This window comes from Helianthus annuus, chromosome 17, assembly GCF_002127325.2.
Source record: "Helianthus annuus cultivar XRQ/B chromosome 17, HanXRQr2.0-SUNRISE, whole genome shotgun sequence".
Lineage (NCBI taxonomy): Eukaryota > Viridiplantae > Streptophyta > Magnoliopsida > Asterales > Asteraceae > Helianthus > Helianthus annuus.
In genome coordinates this window covers 11,160,578-11,183,536 of record NC_035449.2, presented here as the reverse complement: position 1 = coordinate 11,183,536, position 22,959 = coordinate 11,160,578, and the positions used below count along the sequence as shown (strand labels likewise).

At 33.4% G+C, this 22,959-nt stretch overlaps 3 protein-coding genes across 3 annotated transcripts; 2 read left to right on the top strand and 1 right to left on the bottom strand.

The window, feature by feature from the left end:
• Positions 1–1,573: 1,573 nt before the first annotated feature.
• On the bottom strand, positions 1,574–4,481 carry LOC110923706 (protein FAR1-RELATED SEQUENCE 5-like). The gene is made up of 5 exons (XM_022167767.1): positions 4,030–4,481; positions 3,618–3,876; positions 2,694–2,931; positions 2,222–2,282; positions 1,574–2,111 (listed from the first exon to the last, which is right to left on the bottom strand). Exons 1-5 carry the CDS (start codon positions 4,479–4,481, stop codon positions 1,574–1,576), a joined length of 1,548 nt encoding a protein of 515 aa, XP_022023459.1.
• A 5,943-nt stretch (positions 4,482–10,424) lies between these two features.
• LOC110923132 (protein P21-like) lies at positions 10,425–11,294 on the top strand. The gene has a single exon (XM_022167308.2). It carries the CDS (start codon positions 10,440–10,442, stop codon positions 11,109–11,111), a length of 672 nt encoding a protein of 223 aa, XP_022023000.1. The 5' UTR covers positions 10,425–10,439; the 3' UTR covers positions 11,112–11,294.
• Positions 11,295–19,876: 8,582 nt separating this feature from the next.
• LOC110922630 (protein P21-like) lies at positions 19,877–20,758 on the top strand. The gene has a single exon (XM_022166888.2). It carries the CDS (start codon positions 19,905–19,907, stop codon positions 20,571–20,573), a length of 669 nt encoding a protein of 222 aa, XP_022022580.1. The 5' UTR covers positions 19,877–19,904; the 3' UTR covers positions 20,574–20,758.
• Positions 20,759–22,959: the final 2,201 nt, after the last annotated feature.

Sequence of the window (22,959 nt, the reverse complement as noted above, 5' to 3'; positions counted from 1 at the left end):
TTTCATGGACTATTAGGGCTTGGATATTGTGTTTTAGTTATCTTCACTTTGTTATTTGTAAGTTTTGAGTGTGTTTTATGGCCGAAATTGTGGTGTTTTAAGACTTTGTACACTTTGTAGGATAAATGGACTTTGTAGCGGAACCCCACCTTAGAAAGTATATTTATTTAAAGCTTGCATTTTTCTTAAATATTGGTCTTTTAGTTATAGATTTCAGTAATAAATTAACCAAATATATATCGAATGTGGATCGTTCATATTGTTAAGTTTACTAAAATTAAGATTAAGATTTAACATTTGCAGGAATTAAAAATTAATATTTAAATTAAAATCAGTGTTAAAGATAAATATGAGAAAGTGATTATGATAGTAACATATGATATTCTTTGGAATCATATATTTGATATCGTCGACCTCTACGTGTATATTTTTCTTTATAATTGCCAAGATATATTCGTAATTAAGGTTTGATTTTTTTATACATACAGATTAGCAATATATGATTTACTATATATATATATATATATATATATATATATATATATATATAAGGTCAGGATTTAGAGAAAACGCTCAAAAGTGTGAGAACGGAGAGAACTCTTATGAATCGTCAGATCAAAACAATCTATGGACTAGATGACGCGGTGGCATTTTCGTAAATAAAATCACTTTTATTAATCTGGTGCGCTTCATTAAGGGTAAAAGGGTCTTTTGACTTAACATAAAACGCCAAACTCATGCTATTAAAATCCGCCCCAACACACATACACTTCATCATAATATAACGCCATAGATATAAAACGCCAAACTTTGTTTTTAACCGATAAGCTGAACAAACAGTAGTAAAACGACGTAACTTTATTACTAGCATTTACTGCAATAAAAATCGCACCTAAAAAACGCGCCAAAAAATTCCTATATAAACAAACTCTCAGAATTACTAAAATCCAAACCAAAACCACAAAAACCTATATTTTCCTCTACACCATTCATCTTATAAACGCCAGAAATATTAAAGATTCAAATCCATGTTTCTTTGATATACAAAATTTTCTCAATAAACTTTCACTCTATGCAATGAGCAACATCCTCAATATAAATGTCAAAATATACAAAAACCACAAAACTTCAAAAAGCCATTCATGGAGATTCTGTTTTTGTTCTCTATAAAGTTTAGCTAAACGGGATAGATAACATTGTTACACATCTTTCTTGACTGAGGATTAACAATGTTATCCATTTCGTTCAGCAAAACATTATTGAATTTAGCACGACCAAAAATAGAAGTTTATGGAAGTTTTATTTAGTGGCGTTATTGTTTTTTTTTTTTTTTTTTTTGTCGTTTGATTTCCTTGCCCAATCTTATATTGTTTGTTATTTAACTTCGAAGTAGCATGTTATGAACAAAGAGATAGAAAAAAGAAAAATATGCAAAAAAAAAAAAAAAAAAAAACCGCCAAACTGAGAAATGTTTGTGTTCTATAGCATTGAAATAAAAAACGCCAAAGTCATCTAAACTGTCCCAAAGACAACTGTATGTGATCTGTAAGAATGACAAATACAAAACGCCAAACTACTCTTCACTGGCTCTCGAAGACCTTGTCGATCTTCTTTTAATTACGGCCTGTTTGCATGTTGATGCATAGTGTCCATAGGCTTTGTAGTTCTGACACTGTCTTTCTTTGGCCCCGGGTTTCGACTTTGATTTCTTCTTGTCAACTGCTATCTCCTGTTTAGATTTCAGGCGCTTCCGAGAACCAGAACCTGTAGATTTATAACCTACAGGGACTCTTATCGGATTTTTGTCATTTTTATATTGACCAATTATCTCGGAAAATCTATCCCTAGAACTAACGAGAGGAGCAACAATCTGCATATCTTGAACCTTCTTCATATAAGATTGAACATGATCCTTGTATAAGGATAGCTCCTCTTTATTACCAGCTAAACAGTTCAAAGTGTATTCGGTTGAATAAATAACATCTTGCATCATACTTTGCACATCAGGATCAAGCTCAGTCATATATTCACGACTAATTGAGAATTCAGGAGAGCAGTTTGGGGAGGCCTCTTTGCGCCATCTATTCAAAATGTATTGTTTTGGAAATTCCCTAATGTCCATAAGTCTCAAAACATAGAATATATGTCTACATAGCAAACCAAACTGTTCAAAACGTCTGCATGAGCAACTGCATGTGCAATCAGACTTACGGAACAATACCTGAAAAACGCCAAAAACAATATCTCTATAATGCCATGCATAGAATGTTTGTCTAAAAAGACTAAAAAATAAAAGAACACATTGCATATGATAAAACGCCATTAACAGAAAACGCCATAAAAACCAAAACGCCATTATTTACCTCAAATAAGGATGTACAATGCTGTTGGAAGTCATTTACATAAAACTTAACAAACCCATCAGGCTGATCTTCGTAACGTTAATTTATGCAATCCGCAACTCCAATAAGCTCAGCTTGAACGTCACAAAAAATACTTTTTGTATATATATCAACAGCTTGCCCTTCCAACACTTTGTAACTACTCTTCAACTGGGGTCTTTTGTATCGAGATTCATGATCATTTTTACGATGTGTGTGACGTTGTGCTTCTATTGCAGTATCATAATGCGTCATGAACTCAACAAGAGTAGCTTTCGAATTGCACACTTGACCAAAAAAAATGATTCTCACTCTCCGACTTGGATGTCGTTCGCATAAGACCAGACATAGGCTCCATTCTATAGTACGCAGGGATCCAAGATTCCCTAAGTGCAAAAATATCAGATAGCCAGTCATTATCTTCTAAATTGAATTCTGCAATAACCATTTCCGATTCTAATTCAAACTCTTCAGGTGTGAGAATATCCGTCCACACAACACCACAGATACGTTCTTTAAAATTGGTGGAATTGCATAGCCTAACACCAACCTATAAATAACACGAAAACGCCACACATATATAAAAAAACAAGGGGTATTGGATTTTAATAATCCCAAGTTTCACTAATTGGCCGGTAATAATCCCAACTTCAAAAATTGCCTACAACAGTCCCAACTTGTAAGATTTTGGCCACCAATGATCCTTGTCTAACTGGGTTATAACCTTGTTAGGCTGGTGACCTGCAACTTATTCCGGCGACCCGTTTTACCCCTGAAACCACCAAACGAGACCACCACCAATCATCTCCGACCTCCTGTAACCTTCTCCGCTTCTCAAAAGTTTAAAATTTCCACCATCTACGCAACTCCGGTGACCTGCAACTTATTCCGACGACCTTCTTTACCCCTGAAACCACCAAAGGAGACCACCACTTGTCATCTCGAACCTCTAGTGACCTTCTCCGCCGCTCAAAACTTCAAAAAACTAACTGGGTTATAACCCAGTTAGACAAGGATCATCGGTGGCCAAAATCTTACAAGTTGGGACTGTTGTAGGCAATTTTTGAAGTTGGGATTATTACTGGCCAATCAGTGAAACTTGGGATTATTAAAATCCAATACCCCAAAAAACAAAAGACAAAACTTAATTAAAAAAACAGTAACAAGGTACAAAACGCCATGTATCTTAAAATGCATTGAATACTAAAACGCCAAAGGTAAAAAAAGCATAACAACCTTCAGAGAAAGTTTATGCATCACATGCCACATGCATAACCGATGCCTCGTGTCAACAAATACAGCAGAAATAGCCTTCTTCATCGCTGGATCTTGGTCAGTGACAACAACTTTTGGCTGAGAACCAACAGCTTTAAGAAAAACTCTTAACAACCAAATATACGTATCAGCAGTTTCCGACGCCAACAATGCTGCACCAAATGTAACATTGCAGTGATGATTGTCTATACCAGTGAACGGTACAAACACCATTGAGTATCTGCATATGAAAACGCCATGATAAATGAAACAATAATAAAACGCCATTGAATGTAAACTAGTAAAACGCCATTGCATGTAAGCTAAAAAAACGCCATGAATGTAAAATTAATAAAACGCCAAAAAACAAAGAAGTTGAATTATAAAAAATTACTTGTTGGAACGATACGTGGCGTCAAACGAAATCATATCACCAAACACGTGGTAATTACGTTTGGCTTGATCATCACACCAAAAAAGACCCTTCAAACGATTGTCTTCGTCTGTGATGTAATCATACGAGAAATTAGGCTGGGAATGTTTTTTTTCATTCAAATGTTTCACAACCATATCAGCGTCATATTCCCCTATGAACAAGTTTATTTGCCTCTTATAGTTCTTAAATTCAACTTTGCTTGCGCCCACATCTTCAAAACCACCAAAACAAGTCTTCATAACATTAAACGCCTTGACAGGACCCAAATTCAGCTTTGACATGTTGTGTATAACATGCTTCTGGAGCTGAGTGAGATGCCGTTCAGTTGGAAGAAAATGCTTATCAGGAAGGACGTTCAACAAGTTCATGATTGTGCTCCTCGACAAACTTATACACCTTCCAAAATCCATTCTCATATTCAACAAGTTCAGCCGTTCAGTTGGAAGAAAATGCTTATCAGGACGTTCAACAAGTGCACCACAATCAGTCCTCTTGGAAAAGTTAGATCGCACTACTCGCTCTTTTTGATTGGGGTCCAACGTATCAACCTTCTAGTCCTTATATACCCCAGCTCTCGTACACAAAAAATACTTAATATGTAACACACCTTTAGAGTTTGTCTTTGTAGTCCCTTTCCTGACTGAAAACCCACATTCCTTAGCATACTTAACATACATAGAATAACAATCATCAAAGCTTGAGAATAGCATGTCCTTTCTGGGCTTTAATTCTTCACTGACGTCAGGAATGAAAAATGGTAATCCAGTTTTGGGGCAATGCCTTTGACTCGAGAAAGAGACTTCGTCTGAGAAAACACAGGGAGGAACAGAAAAATTAGAAAAACAGAGTGATGTCCCGTAATAACATTATACATTAAAACGCCATTAATTGAAAAATAAACAAGACATAATAAACACATAATGAAAACGCCAAAATTAACAAAACTAATGTTTCCACAAATTAACAAAATAGTAATAACTAATATTCACAAATACTACTAAATAAAATTCAAAACTAATCAAATAGACGAAAAACGCCAATGATCGTAAAAACATAACAAATACACAAAAACGTAAACGACAATTAAAATTAATATCGAAAACTCCAATTGCAGTTATGAATAATAGAGTAAATATCAACTAAAACGAGATTAAACTGCATAACTGAATAACACTATGGAAAATCATACAACACATTATAAATTAATAATACAAAAAAAAACGTCATAGAACAATGATAAAAGAACAAAACGCCACATCTATTGCATGATTTGCTGAAACGAAAATAGAAAACGCCAATGAATATTACTTTGTCGAACAGAATCCACGTTAAACGCCATAGATCTGAGAAAGCTTGCAAAGCAGGTAACAACTAACAATAAATCTTTGGAGTTTTATTTTGAACGAGATTTATAACGCGAATAAGGAGGGAACGTATAAAAGGACAATCGTACCCCCGCATAACAATTAGGGCCCCCTGCCACGTGTTGGGCCAGGATCCGTTCTCACCGTTCTCACACTTTTCACCGTTCTCTCCTGAACCCGTTTCTATATATATATATATGTAAAGGTAGAGGATCCTGTACATTAATCTAAAATGTGAGAAGGGTGAGAAATATTGTGGTGATAACATGTGTCCACAATCTAAATTAATTCAAAAGGGTAAACAAGTAATTTTCTTATTGATTTAATTAATTGATAACCTTCCATAACCGCCACCCTTAATTATAGGAATACGAATTAAGAATTAATCTTCGAATTTGTGTTATCTCGTTCAGAACTGTATAGTGTTATATATTTTTATATAGTGTTATATACTGTTACACAGTGTTATATGGTGTTATAGTGTTTTTTGATGTTATATAGTGTTATATAGGGGTGTAACAAGCCCAGAGGCTCGAGAGCAACTCGTGATCGGCTCGGTTAAAAGCTCGAACGAGCCGAGCCTTAACGAGCCTGAGCCCGAGCTCGAGCCTGAAATAGAGCTCGTTTTGTTATCGAGCCCGAGCTCGAGCCTGAAATACAAAGCTTGTTTAGGCTCGCGAGCCTAAACGAGCCCATACAAAATTTTAATTTTTTTATATATAATAAATTAATAATGATGATAACATTGACGAGCCGAGCTCGAGCCGAGCTTTGGCTCGTTTAAGCGATGTTGAAGTGAGCTCGAGCCAAGCTTTTAGCTCGTTTAACGTTGTTCTCCAAATAGTTCGAGCTGAGTCGAGCCGAACTCGAGCTTTGGCTTTTACTCGCGAGCCGAGCTCGAGCTCAAAGAAGTAGGCTCGAACCGAGCCGAGCTCGAGCTCGAGCTTCATAAAAACCTAACGAGCCGAGCTCGAGCCTGGTCGAGCTCGGATTCGGCCCGACTCGTTTACACCCCTAGTGTTATATAGTGTTATTTAGAGTTATATAGTGTTATATTTGCCTGATAGATGTATAGTGTTATATATTATTATATAGTGTTACATAGTGTTATATGGTGTTATATGGTGTTACATAATACGGTGTTATATAGTGTTATATGATGGATGTATAGTGTTATATATTTCTTGTAGCAGTTACATATTACTAGATTTTTTAGAATGTCCGAATTTTAAAATAAGTTTAAAATTAAATCGCTAGAATTTAGGAGTGAATCGCTAGAATTTAGGAGAGGTTACCTAATTTGAAATATATACAAAGACACTATTACCCCTACAATTTTCAAATCAGTCCAAATAATTAAAACACAATTTATAATTTGGTCCCTATTGATCTCAACCATTAGATCAAAAATCTAATGTTTTAAAATATTTCTTACACTTCTCACACTTTTGAATTAATGTACACTAACCATACCCTATATGTAAATCAATTTTATAAAAAACTTTATAATATGCATCCAGGGTTGGGTTCAATGCGAAACTCTAAAAAGTGGAAAACTTAGGAACCTGGTATTTTACTTGTTAAATAAATTATAAAAAAATCAATTTAACATGTTTAAAATTATCTCTTTCAATTTTTTTTAGAGCTTTTGCATATAAATTATAAATGTAGAAATATTTTTAATAGAAAAAACTTTAAAACCTAAAAATAGTTAAAAAAAATGCTTAAAAACAATTAAAATAGGTATAAAAACAATTTTTTAAAAGTGTTTTTAATTGAAATAACTTTTACACTTTTTTATATGCAAAAACTTCAAATTTTTCTTTAAAAGAAACAAGTTTTAGTATTTTAGATTGAATTTTTATAATTTATTTAATATGTTAAATGTACCCTTCCATGATTCTCTACTTTCTTTATGTTCCCCGTTAACTTCACAGTTCACACCTATACGTCCATTCCTAAAGTATATTTAAATCACCATAAAACATAACACATTTTTTAACAGAAAAGGGAGCACTACTGTTAGGGGTGTGCAATAACCGAATCGTTAATCGAAACCGAACCGAAATTAATCGAAACCGAATTAACCGAAAGTCGGTTAACGGATATTTTTTTACCATCGGTTAACCGAAATTAACTGAACCGAACAATTTATTTTTTATATATTTCTTGCTTTTATACTCTATTTCATGTATTTTATGTTTTATGATTTCATTTCATGTAATAATACCTCTATTTCATTTATTTATGCCTTCATTTCATTTATTTATACCTTCATTTTATTTATTTATATCTCCATTTTATGTATTTAAACATCTATTCATGCCTTTATACCTCTATTTCATTTATTTATACTTCAATTTCATGTATTTATACATCTATTTCTTGTATTTATACCTCCATTACATGTATTTCTAAATAAAAAAGTTAGCCCTTGTTTCAATTGGTTATTAACCGAAAATTAACCGAACCGAAAACCGATAAATTAACCAAATTAAGCGAACCGATTAACCGATGACTTCGGTTACGGTTACGGATAATGTTAATAACCGAACCGAACTGAATCAAACCGAACCATGCACACCCCTAACTACCTTATATAACACATTTGACTTGACTTTCTTTTTTGCCGTTTGGGTCTAAAATGTACACGCAATCAGATTTGATTGCTGATATCATAACTTGTAAATTTATGGGTCTAAAATGTACCACGCAATCAGATTTGATTGCTGATATCATAGCATATAAATTTATAAATTCGCTTAACGTGAAAACTAAAAGAGAAATTTTTTAAACCTTTTTTCCTCATCTTAACGTGAAAACTAAAGGAGAGATATTTTTTAAACTTTTTTTCCTCATCTTATTGAACACATAATTTAATCACATAATGTAAAAAAATTATTGTATACTAGTATTAAGCCCCTGCGTTGCAGCGATTGTTGTAAAACTTTGTTATGTAGTATCAATGCTATACCACTGTCAGCGACCACTAACACTAACACTGGAAAAACTCGTAAAAACAAATTAAATAAAAACGACAAAAATAACGCCTAGGGAAAAGCAGACGTAAAATCTTTGAATCACGAACGCTCGTTGCAGAGAAATTAAACCGAAACGTAAAACATGAAAAAAATAACTAAGTTAATCCAGGACCCGCGCGTTGGTCGAACTTGTTAAACGAAGAAAAATATATGTGTTGCGACAGGCCAGTCAAACAGAAAAAAAAATGTTGAATCTCACACGCACGTTGCGGTGCATTAACTCAAAAAATTTAGAACGAAACGAAAAACCTGGAAAAGATGATAAGTATGGTTGACCAAAATTAAAAATAAAAAAGAGTTGGGATTAAATTGCAAAAGATGAAAAACTTTGGGTTAAAAGTAAAAAAAAAAAACAAATGGTCTAAATTGCAAAATTAAAGTTATTTATTAATCTTTGATAAAGATAATGATAAAAATAAATGATATCTATATATTAGTTATTAATATTTAATATTAATATTAAATATATAATTATAAATAAAATTTATGATGTTGAAGGAGAGAATGGCATGTGACATTATTTGGAGTTTTTTATTCTAAGTTAGATTTACACTCGTAGAGTAATTATGTAATTACTCTAGATTAATTATAGTTACTCTACTAGTAAAGTAGAGTAATTATACAACTACTCTACTAGTATAATATCACGATTTTTTTTTATATTTTCCAATCAAGTTTTTTATATTTTCTAATTAAATGCAAAAAAAATTCAAAAAAAGAGGTTTCCCTCACTTCTTATATTAAGATCATTTTGTATGTTAAGACTAATTTGTATTTGATTTTACACCCTATATGTAAATGTATTTAAGTTACAAACACAAGCAAAAATTAAAACACATAGATTTCATGATTGGCGAGTTTGTGTTTTCATATGCGAAGGTAGGCTAGCAATTCTATTTTGTTTGTTGGTCAAAATTCTATTTTACAACTTTTATATACATTGGATAATAAACCAAAATTAACTGAAACTGATCCATAACCAATGGTTAACCGAATAATGGTTTATTTGACCGAATTTAGTATGGTCATCCAAATAAGCTTAGATTTATGAAACAGGGATTAGGATCAAATACAAAGGATCATAATTGTAAGAAGTGTAAGAAGAATTTATAGAGTGACAAGTGTCCAATAACCTAAAAAAACCCACTACACAAAAAAACCCCACTACAAAAAAAAAAAAAAGTTTTAACATCCACCACCACCAAAAACCTAACCCCCCCCCCACATCACCCACCCTAAAAAAAATATTTTTTTTTGCGGAGGGGGTGGGGGTTTAGGTTTTTGGGTGGGGGTGGGTGTTTAGTTTTTTTTAGATTTTTTTTTTTTTTTAGGTTTTTGGGGGGTGGGGGGTTAGGTTTTTGGGGGGTGGGGTGGGGTGGTGGGGGGGTTAGGTTTTTTTTAGGTTTTTGGGGGGTGGGGGTGGGGGGGGGTTTAGATTTTTTGGGGGTTTTTTGGTGAGGTATAGTTTTTTTTTTTTGTTTTTTTGCCGGGTGTGGGGTGGGGGGGGTGGGGGGGTTTAGGTTTTTTGGTGGTGGTGGTGGGGGGGGGGTTAGGTTTATTGGGTGGTGGTGGGGTGGGGTGGGGGTGGGTGTTTAGGTTTTTGGTGGTGATGTAGTGGGTTTAGTTTTAGGTTATTGGACACTTGTCACTCTATAAATCCTTCTTACACTTCTTACAATTAGAAGCCTTTGTAGAATAACTTGACCCTATGAAACAGATAGCCAAATAAACTATTCAAGTACGGTTAGGAACCTGAAGTGAATAACCGAAAAAGATTTCGTTTCGGTTACTAGTATATTTTTACACACCCCTACTTATATACCACATAAAAATTCTACCTATCCATCAAGTCCAATGAATGCCTTTGAAATTTCAATGTATATATTATATAGAACACTGTATACCATGTTGGCCTATATAAACCATGTTTAGTCTCACTTTGTATTCACCCAGAAATACCACAATGAGCACCTCCACCCTTTCCACTTTCCTTCTCTTGGCTCTTCTTCTTTTTCATTACACCAATGCAGCCGTTTTCACCATTCGAAACAACTGTCCATACACCGTTTGGGCTGGTGCGGTACCTGGTGGCGGCCGGCAGCTTGGCCCAGGCCAAACCTGGCCTTTAACTGTCGCAGCTGGCACAGCAGGAGCCCGTATATGGCCCAGAACCGGTTGCAACTTTGATGGCTCAGGGCGTGGCAGGTGTCAGACCGGTGATTGCAACGGACTCCTCCAATGCCAAGGCTATGGTACACCACCCAACACATTAGCCGAGTACGCTCTGAATCAGTTCAACAATCTTGATTTCTTTGACATTTCTCTTGTTGACGGATTCAATGTGCCGATGGTGTTTAGACCCAACTCTAATGGGTGCACCCGTGGTATCTCATGTACCGCGGATATCAATGGCCAGTGCCCTGCTGAGTTACGGGCTCCCGGTGGGTGCAATAACCCTTGCACCGTGTACAGAACTGATCAGTATTGTTGTAACTCTGGAAACTGTGGACCGACTGATTTATCAAGGTTTTTCAAGACCAGATGTCCTGATGCATATAGTTATCCTAAGGATGATCAAACTAGCACATTTACGTGCCCCGGTGGAACCAACTATGACGTTATATTCTGCCCTTGATCGAAGCCACGAGATATCGAATCTAATAATAAAAGTTGTGTTTGATATATAAGAGCATAAATAAATGCACTACAGTGAAGTGAATAACTAAGGGACTTCTTCCTTGATTATGTATTGTAATACAGTAATGTCTTTTGTCCAAATAAATATATAAATGATTACACCAGATATGACTATCTAAAGGGTTTTCTATGATTTCCTATTAATCTTTCCATAGCGATTCCCACACACACATATGCAGGTGTGGTTCTGGAGTGAACACTAGTGTATTTGCGAATTGAGTGAACAAATCCTGGCCATTGATTTACACACGTGTATGGTCAGGATTAGTTCTCTCAATTCGCAAATACACTAGTGTTCACAGTTGAACCCAATCCTATATTTACACGTATGAGAGGGTTATCTTGAAAATGCTAAATATTACAAGAACCGTGAGAATGAAGGAGAAAACCAATCAAAATCATCTTTTTTTTAATGCAAAACTTATTATAATTAAGATAGAACATTAAAAAAAGAATTTACTCTTTATATAATTAATCTCTTCTTTCAAAATCACTCTTGATAAGCTTTTTACAACAAGTAGAGGGCTGAGTACCACTCTAGTTCATTGGAGTGACATGCCACTACCAATGTAAACAAGCCAAAAGCAAATCCACAAACATCAAACGACAACTAACCAGCTAGCATCAAATAATAAGAACTACATAACTACACATGTGTAAATGGCAAACTTACACATGTGTAAATTATACATGTAAAATTAAACGTGTAAATTTAATTTCTTACATTGTATTCGAAATATAATGATAAGTCTAAAAAGAAATTTTGAATTTGAATTGTTTTTTACCAAGTTTTCGTGTTTTTTCATTCGTTCTTACAGTTTTCGCGATATTTAGCGTTCTTATTTAAACTCTTCCCATACAGCCTGCTAGCAACAGCCCAACATGTTCTAATGGGCTTTATCCCAACGCCTGTTTTCAAGTTTCATCTAGACCAGCGGGACAGTCACAACCCACAAATTCAGGCCCAACAACAGGTTTTAGTTCATTTAGTAAGCCTGGTACACATACTAGGCACTCTGATGAAGTAAGCCTGGGTGATTGATAGTAGGGTATTACAGGTCCCGTTTTCGTGGTTTTTAGGTCAAATCGTGAACCAAATCGTTAGTAATATTTTTTAATTTTTGTAAACCAAAGCCAAACCGCGGAATGCTCAAACTGTACTGAATCAAACTGTTAGTAATAGTTTGGTTCCGCTTTGATTTCACGGTTTAAGCTCTTTGGACCTTATTTGCCAAAAATGGAAAATAAAAAAATAATGAAAAAACAAGTTTTCAAAATTCTAGGATATAATAATAGTTGTAAATCAAGCTCTTTCAAGTAAATAGCCTTCCACAAATTCCACATCTGAAAAGGTAGTACAAATAGACGAATACATAAAAAATGCCCAAAGACATATAAATTTTGGAATTTAAAAAGTTCAAAAATGTGCTGACATTTACTCCTCTAGTGAAAACTGAATGTGAAATTGGGCTTAGGCCATTTTTAGTTTACATTAATTTACTTTTAATTTAAAATAGATATTATTTTATTTATGTGTATATGTACAATATGAAATATTCTTAAAAATAATAAAGTAAAATCTTATGGTTTGGTCCGGCTTTATATGGTTGGTTTTCACTATGAACCGTAAACCAGAACCGTTTGTTACGGCTTGAAAGTGTTGAAACCAACCTACTAAAAGATAAGTGAATAAAGCCGACCCTGAAACTAAACCCGTTGGCCGGTTTGGACGCTTTCATGGTTTGAAACTGAACCGTAAACAACACTAGGTGATAGTGACAAAATAACCTTTAGTTTAATGGTAATATAATTTGAAATATTTTCTAATATTTCGATCAATTCAATTCGTTACGGTACTGGCATCCGCTATAAAAGCGAAAGAGAAGCGAAAAAATAATAATAATAAAGTTGTGATATGTTCAAAAGAATATCCAACTTGTTTTACATCGATCGGAAACAATAAAAACGAATACTGTCACCAGTACCGACATGGAAATTGTTTGGTCGGTATCGATCAGGTTCATTTCGTTTCATTACCTCTACAATAGTTATTATGTATACGAGTGCGATTGAAAGTAAAAGAAAAACATAAAGAGAAAAAGACTATTGCAACTAAGAGAACCAGAATTCTTATATATAATATTTTTTGCTTCTTTTCTCACACAGGAAACAATGTCTATTTTGTACATATTTTGTATTTGTCAATTTGGATGTCTTATTTATGCCAACTACTGGGTCGATTTGCCTCAATTCTCATAGAATTAATAGCTCAAAAGCTCTTTTGACAATATTCTGGATTTGATTTTTTTTTCCATTAGTTTGGTATTATCATGGCGGAATTATAGAGTATGGGATCTAGAACTTAGAACTTTCAAATAATTATTTTACGTTCTGAGGTACCGCTTTAGTCCTTAAAGTCTGTAATCAAATTCTGACCCTTATAATAATTTTGTACGTTATTTTATGTGAATATATAAAAGCTTTTTGTCATTTTTCTTTACATAATAATTTTAACGATATAATTTTAGTGGTAGGATATAATTTTTCTTATACAAATTGTTAAAAATCTAATATATATATATATATATATATATATATATATATATATATATATATATATATATATATATATATATAGGGTAAGGTTCATGCGAGAACCACCTTTATTGCGAGAACCGCGAGAACCAATGTGAACACATGACAAAATTGTAAATATATTGAATTATAACAAAAAAACACACGGTGTCAAAATTGTAAATATATGGACTGTAACATAAACACGTGTGTCCCCTGTTTTAGGGTTTCTTCATCACATTTGTTCCCAATCCACAATCTGCATCATCATCATCATCTGCTTAGAACTTTTAAAATCACCGCCTCACATCCATCACGTCCCCGATTCTCCTCTAGTTTGGACTTTAAACAAACATTAAATCACAATACATCACTTATTCATGTCCGATACATCTGATAACCTACAATCATCATCAATCCGTGCGATTCATCCAACAAAATCAAGATATACTCTCCACTATATCAGATACCAGCAGTTTGTCATCAAAATTAGTCGATGTCAGTGCATTAACAATATAATCATCGATCGCACATTCGTATTCCAGTCTAAATTAGGGCAAAACGATCGTAATCATCGAGGTTTGTTGCACAGATAGGGATAATCGAGGTTTGTTGCACAGATATGGATAATCAGAAGAACACACATCGTCTAACGGACTATCGATTATCTGTTGCACCGTTCCGTGAATTTGTAAGTTTATACACCTTGTTTTGTAGTCGTATATGATAAAACAACTATTAACCGTCGATTCAGACATGTTATTATGTGGTTATTGCATTTAAACAGTTGTTTCATAAACGAATTATTGAAAACTGTGGTATATATATGTTTTTTTAGTGAACAGAAGGGCTAATGTTGTGATGAACTATATGTAATGCGGTACTGATGTGTTGTTTTATGTATTTTTTTATTAAGTAATGTTGTTATGTGCATAATGTTGGATATGATTGGTAACACGGAAGTTGATTTGGTAAATGATAGGGTTTTTACTACTGAATTATGACTGTCGACAAGTTATGTGGTGTTAATGCACATGTGCATTAACACGATATAATAGGCTTATACTGAATAGGCAGAATAGGCTTATACAGAACAGGATAATAAGATAATTTTATGATCTATACAGTTAATGCACATGTGCATTAACACGACATAATAGGCGGAACATGATAATAAGATAATTTTATGATCTATACAGTTAATACACGTGTGCATTAACACGACATAATAGGCGGAACAGGATAATAAGACAATTGTATGATCTATACAGTTAATGCACATGTGCATTAACGCGACATAATAGGCTTATACAGAATAGGCTTATACGGAACAGGATAATGAAATAATTTTATGATTATTGATATTATTTTTTAGTATTTTATTATTTTTTTGTTTTGTATATTATTGTAGATCAACAATGGGAAAGATCAAAGAAAGTAACTTTTGTTTTGAAGTCAATGGATGAAGGGTCAAAAATATGTCGGATGCAATGGAAGATGATTATGCGACTTGCAATGGAAGATGATTACGCAACAGTTAAACAAAGAGGTAAAAATCGAAGAAAGTAACTTTTGTTTTGTCTATTATTTTTTATCGAAGAAAACCTGTTGATAAGCTCAGTCATGTTAATGCACATGCATAGTTATGCACAAATGCATATTTTACCAGATTATTTCAATTAGGTTAGTTATATGGATGAAAATGTGCAGTTAGGCACATGTGCATAATTTGCCAGAATATGTTAATAAGGTCATTCATGTTGTTGTACATGTGCATAGTTATGCACATGTGCATAGTTTGCCAGAATATGTTAATAATGTAATTTATGTTGATGCACATGTGCATATTGTATATAGTAATGATAATGTTAAAGTTAATGCACATGTTCATTGAGATTGTATGTTTGTTAATCATATGTTTTTTGTTTTGTTTATTATTGTAGATCGATGACGGAAAAAAAAATCAAAGAAGGTAACTTACGTTTTGAAATCAAGTGATGAAGAGTCAAAAAAATGTCGGATGCAATGGAAGATGATTACGCAACGGTTAAACAAAGAGGTAAAAAAGGTTGACTAATATTCGATGATGCAGTTGGGAGTTTATGCACATGTGCATCCCTTTATTACTTTCAAGTTAAATGATATCATTTATGTAAACACATTAAATATATCCCATGTAGGTGCACAAGAAGAAAAAAAAAAGCATAAATAGGAGGACAAGCAAGCAAAATCACTATGAAAAAATTGAACAAGTAAACGAAATCCCTTTATTACTTCACAGATTGCGGGTTGTTCGCTATGCGACATATGGAGATGTATAAAGGGATTGGTGAGAAGTTTGATTGCATATTCAACAAAGATAAAGAAATTCAAGACTTGCAACTTAAGAACATGAGAGTGAAGATAGCAACAAAATACTGTCGTTATCAGAGGCGAATGATCATGTTCGTGAATATATGATGTATTACGTTGTTTATATGATGTATTATGTTGTTTGGTAGAGGGAATATTGGTACCACACATGTGCATAGTTTGAAATAACATACATATTGGTATTGTATAATGTATTACAGATGGTTATATGTGTTAATTTAGGATGTAATATGTTTTTTGGTATAGTATATTTTGGTGGTGCATATCTGCAATAATGATTGTTGATCGGATTATGTGATTCTTATGATGAGGGTGTTATATTTACTTGTTGTAACTGTGTTAATGTTGGTAATGCACACGTGTATTAATAAAAAACAATAAACATGTCGGTAATGCATGTGTATATTTTGAAATAATGTATTTTTGTTTATATCATATTACGTATGTGGTACCCTATTACGTAGGGTACCACATTACATATGTTGATGTATATGTAAGGAAAACGGATTACATGTAATTAAAAAATATACATGTATGCACGTGTGCATTGTTCGAAACAATAACCATGTGTAATGAAATGGTAAACATGTATGCACATGTGCATTGGTCAAAACAGCAACAATGTGCAGTGAAAGAGTAAACATGTATGCACATGTGCATTGTGCGAAACAGTAACCATGTCAATACAATGCACACGAGCATTATCATTTTGTATATAACATGAGCATTATCATTTTATATATAACATGAGCATAATCATTTTATATATAACGACATTGTTTTTTAACAGAACAAGAAGCCATATATTCAAACCAGAACTCTAGCCAGGAACTAGAGAATTACACTTACAATAAACATATAAACTCCTAATTTTCTATTACATTCACAGCACTGGTGTACCACTCTTCAGTCACTAAATTCTTCATTTTTTCTCTAATTATCCATTTTGGCTATGACTTTCATCCACAACATAGTACACTCCTTGACTTGTTCCAGTCTTCTAGCATTTGAAATCTGCACGACTTTGAATACCTTCTCATTTCTGCTCGACCATATGATCCATAATGTAGCCATCACTATGCAGTTGACTACCTTTTTCTTATTCTTAGAAATCTCCAGCTTACAGGAAAATCTTTTACTCCCAACCATGCTCCGACCATCCACCATAGCGTTTTCGACATCAAACATGTAATGTGAATGTGTTCAACAGTTTCTTGCTCGCATTTGCAAACCGGGCACAATGTGTTGCTGGTCTAAATTACCCTTTTTTTCCAGCTCCGTATTTGTCGGTAACCTGGCTTCGACGCCTTTACATGCTAACATACTGGCTTTAGGTGTAGCCCAGCTGTTCCAGGTCATTACAAAGCCACTCGACAGGTCCCTGCTTGTGACACACAAATCCTTTCTAACGGTTTTAACATTAAAAGTCGACTTATTTTCTAAGTGCCAACCCCACCCATCTTGACCCATCTTCATTCTGGTGTCTCTCAGCAGTGCCAAAAGCTGCATAAACTCCAGCCGTGCCTCTCCGGTTATCGGTTTGTTCTTCCATTGCCAATCCCACACATTCACCTCCCCTATTCTTTTGTAGTTGTCTGCCACCCAATACCATTTGTTTGCTGCCATTCTGCACATAATTGGATAGTTCTCCATAAGGCACTTGTTCAGAATCCATAAATCAACGACATAGTCTAATTTTCAACATAATGCACATATGCATATAATTTAATGCAATATAATTTACAATCAACATAATGCACATGTGCATAAAATTTAATATAACATCATTTACAGTAAGTATAATGCACATGTGCATATCATTTAATATAATATCATTTACAAATTATAATACCTTTAGTCACAAATCGAATGAATTATAACTCTTGAAGTTCTGTATTTGTAGGTGTCGTACCAGTCAAAGTGATGTAGACATAGAGTAAAGAGTCTGAATTTCAAAGCCATGAAGTGTATGTCGACTTACAACAGTTTTAGACATAATTCTGGGACTATCAACGGTATTGACATCAGATGGACCACCAAAGTCGGCATCAGATGTTGTATGAGAATGATATTTAGACAATATATGAGGAGGTTCATCGGATATACGAGGATCGACATGGGATGGATCAGAAGACGCCATATGCCGCTGTAAACATCAGCCTGTACGCCGCCGTGAACAGCGGGTTCACGCCGTCGTGTCAATGTATCGATGCTGCTGATGCCGATTGTGGATTGTGCTAATGCCGATTGTGCTGCTGATGCCGATTGTGCTGATGCCGATTGTGGATCGATTGTGGATTGGGAACATTGTGGATTGGGAACGATGTGAATTGATGAAACCCTAAAAACAGGGGAACACTTACAGAACCCTAATAAAAATTGAAGGACGCGCGTGTTTTATGATACAGTATAGTATAATTACAAGTTTGCCATGTGTTCACATTGGTTCTCGCGGTTCTTGCAATAAAGGGTGGTTCCTAACGGATCTTTGTCCTATATATATATATATATATATATATATATATATATATATTATTTATGTATATGTATAAAGTGGTAGAGAATCATGTACATTAATCCAGAAGTGTATTATAACACTATATATAACAGTATATAACAACATATAAACACCGTATAATACTATGTAACACCATATAACATCATATAACACTATGTAACACTATATAACAAATATAGCACTATATTTTGTCTGATAGCATGTCTATGATAGATGTATAGTGTTATATATTGTTATATAGTGTTACATAGTGTTATATGGTGTTACATTGTGTTATACGGTGTTTATATGGTGTTATATAGTGTTATAATACTCTTCTCACACTTCTCAATTAATGTACACTATTCCTACCCTGTATAAAGTTATTTAATAAAAGACATATAATATGTATTTCTAATGTATATTTAAAATACAATAAAAAAAAACAAATTGACTTGAATTTTTCTTTTGTTTTTCGTCAGGGTCTAAAATGTACACGCAAATACGCAATCATTATTGACAGTTAAATGACACAATTTTTTTTCCCTAATGCTAAAATGTACACGCAATTAAGTTTCAAATGCAAGCAAAAAATTAATTAATGGATAGGATTTGTGAGTGTAATTTCATACTCGAACGAAGGCTAGATTTTTGTCGGTCAAAATACAGATGAGTATAATATTGCTTATCCATGCGTGTGTATATTTAGGGGTGTTTGGTGTTGCGTTTTCAAAATAGATTTTGCGTTTTCAAAACTGCGTTTTGAAAAAACATGTAGGTACACGCTTCTCCAAAACTGCGTTTTGAAGGCACATGCCAGATAATCACTTTTCATCCAAACACTTTTTTAGATTATTTATGTTTTACAAACGCAATACTCAAATAACCACTTCAAAACGTAATCCCAAACACCCTCTTAGTGTATAAAAAACCTGAAATTAGTTTACACACACAGAAAATAACAAATTAAAAGCATAAACAAAAATGATAATTTTATAAATGATAAACAAAACTAAGTATAAGAATAAGATAATAAATATTTTTTTATAAAGTTACTAAATACAAAGATAAAATAACAAAAAAGAGTAAACTAAAATAAGTTTTAACAAATGTGTTGTTAACTTGTATAGTTATGACTTCGTCTACTACAGAACAATTCCACGTAACCATTTTGTTCAATGAATACCTTTGAAATTTCAATGCATATCTTTCTAAATATTGTACGTATTGCATGTTCGGCCTATATAAACCATGTTTACTCTCACTTCCAATTCACCCAAAACCACAATGACAACCTCCACCCTTCCCACTTTCCTTCTCTTGGCTATTCTTTTTCACTCTACCAATGCAGCCGTGTTCACTATTCGAAACAACTGTCCATACACCGTTTGGGCTGGTGCGGTGCCTGGTGGCGGCCGACAACTTAACTCAGGCCAAACCTGGTCTTTAACCGTCGCAGCTGGCACAGCAGGAGCCCGTATATGGCCCCGAACCGGTTGCAACTTTGATGGCTCCGGGCGTGGCAGGTGTCAAACCGGTGATTGCAACGGTCTCCTCCAATGCCAAAACTATGGTACCCCACCCAACACACTGGCCGAGTACGCTTTGAATCAGTTCAACAATCTTGATTTCTTTGACATTTCTCTTGTGGACGGATTCAACGTGCCGATGGTATTTAGACCCAATTCTAATGGGTGCACCCGTGGTATCTCCTGTACCGCGGATATCAATGGCCAGTGTCCTGCTGAGTTACGGGCTCCTGGCGGGTGCAATAACCCTTGCACCGTGTACAAAACTGAACAGTATTGTTGTAACAATGGACCTTGTGGGCCAACTGATTTATCAAGGTTTTTCAAACAGAGATGCCCCGATGCTTATAGTTATCCTCAGGATGATCAAACTAGCACATTTACGTGCCCTGGTGGAACCAACTACGACGTTATATTCTGCCCTTGATCGAAGCCATTTGATTATATGATCAAATTAAAAAGGAGTTCGAAATAAATGGAGTGATATATAGTGAATAAGTAATGGAGATAGTCTAGTTATAAGGCTTTCCTCATTGTAATACAATAATGTTGTAATTTGTCACAATAAATGGGTATATATGATTATTAATGATATATGAGTTTCATAATGTCCTTATTAAGTTTGAATACGAATGCAAACACCAACCCCAAACACATAATAATATGTCAAGAGTAAACATTACATTTCGACTCGTACCCACCCTTATCAAGTTTCTTCTATATGTACATGCTATATATATACTTATGCTAAGGTGATGTATAATCCTGGATATAGAGAGAGAAAAAAAAGTGTGATTTTTGTAAGCATCTCTCTCATAAACTGCAGAAACAAGGTTGTCAACAAAATCATCATCATCATACTCAGTAAATCCTACCAATAGCAAAGTTAAGGTAGGGTCTGAGGAGAGTAAGACGTAGACAGCCTTACCTCTACTCTCTAGGAATAGAGAGACTGCTTCCAGTGAAACCCCCGTCTCGGTAGTAGTTTTGCATCAAGCCATGGACACAAGACACATAACACTCAGCAAAGACCGATTATGTACCCCTTGTCTTTCAGCTATCAACGCCACCACATGATGCATGATTAACCGTCCCTCTTTTAACACTATTTTTACAAAAGAGTAAACTGCTAAAATCGTCCCTGTGGTTTGACTCAAATTGCTAGATCAGTCCAAAATCAACTTTTTTTGCTAAAACAGTCCCTGAGCCTAGTTTCTGTTGCTATTTCAGTCCAATAAATTAACACCGTTAGAACCTCCGTTAATGAATGGGTAAAACTGCTAAATTCGTCCCTGAGGTTTGATTCAAGTTGCTAGATCAGTCCAAAATCAAGTTTTTTGAATTTGTTAATTATAAACTTATTTAGGTATATAATTTTTCTAGACTTGCATTAATTTTTTAAATTTGTTAATTATAAATTTATTTAGATTATAAACTTATTTAGGTATATAATTTTTCTAGACTTGCATTAATTTTTTGAATTTGTTAATTATAAACTTATTTAGATTATAAACTTATTTAGGTATATAAATCATTAATATCACAAGAGAAAAAAATCCTTTTGTTAGTTATTTTGATTATTATTATTATTATTATTATTATTATTATTATCATTAAGTGTTTACTAATTATATACTTAAGTATTTAAATAAGATAATACTTAATTTAATTTAAATAAAATTAGTTTTAAAAATATAAATGTAGCTTTTTTGAAGAGCGTAATTTAACCGGCCCAGCCTTAAATACTGATTTTATTTTGATGTTGTTGTTGTTGTTACCATGTAAATATTTAGTATTTATTTAAGGATTTAAATACGACAACAGTTAATTTAAACAATATTTAGTTATGAAAAATACAAACATTATATGTAAATTTAAATATTAAGAAATTAACATAATTTTTATTTGTTTTTATTTAAATCGTAATATTTAATGTTTAATATTTATCAATTATTTTAATTTAATATTTGTATTATAAAGTTCTTTTATTCATTTTTTCTACTTAATTAAGTGGTTTCTTATTTAATAATACTTATCATTCAGGTGAGGTCGGACAACATGTCGTGCCAGAACAAGTCTCATAAAAAGGATTATTTTGGTTTGAGTCAAAACGGGTTCGGGTCAAACCAGTGTTTAAGACAGGTCAAATAAAATTGCGCTCTCCAAAAGAGCTACATTCTGGTTATATTTTTATAACTAAACACAAATTTAAATTATATATTTAGGATAGACTTGTAATTTATCTTAAATTTTAAGACATTTAAGAAAATATATAATGCATTTGGTATAAGTATTGATGCACTAAGAACCTGTCATTTACCATTTTTTTTCTCTTGTGATATTAATGATTTATTCAACGAACATAAATATAACTGGACCCGCCTTAAATAAGTTTATAATCTTGTGATATTAATGATTTATATACCTAAATAAGTTTATAATCTACATAAGTTTATAATTAACAAATTCAAAAAATTAATGCAAGTCTAGAAAAATTATATACCTAAATAAGTTTATAATCTACATAAGTTTATAATTAACAAATTCAAAAAATTAATGCAAGTCTAGAAAAATTATATACCTAAATAAGTTTATAATTAACAAATTCAAAAAACTTAATTTTGGACTGATCTAGCAACTTGAATCAAACCTCAGGACGAATTTAGCAGTTTTACCCATTTATTAACGGAGGTTCTAACGGTGTTAATTTATTGGACTGAAATAGCAACAGAAACTAGGCTCAGGGACTGTTTTAGCAAAAAAAGTTGATTTTGTACTGATCTAGCAATTTGAGTCAAACCTCAGGGATGATT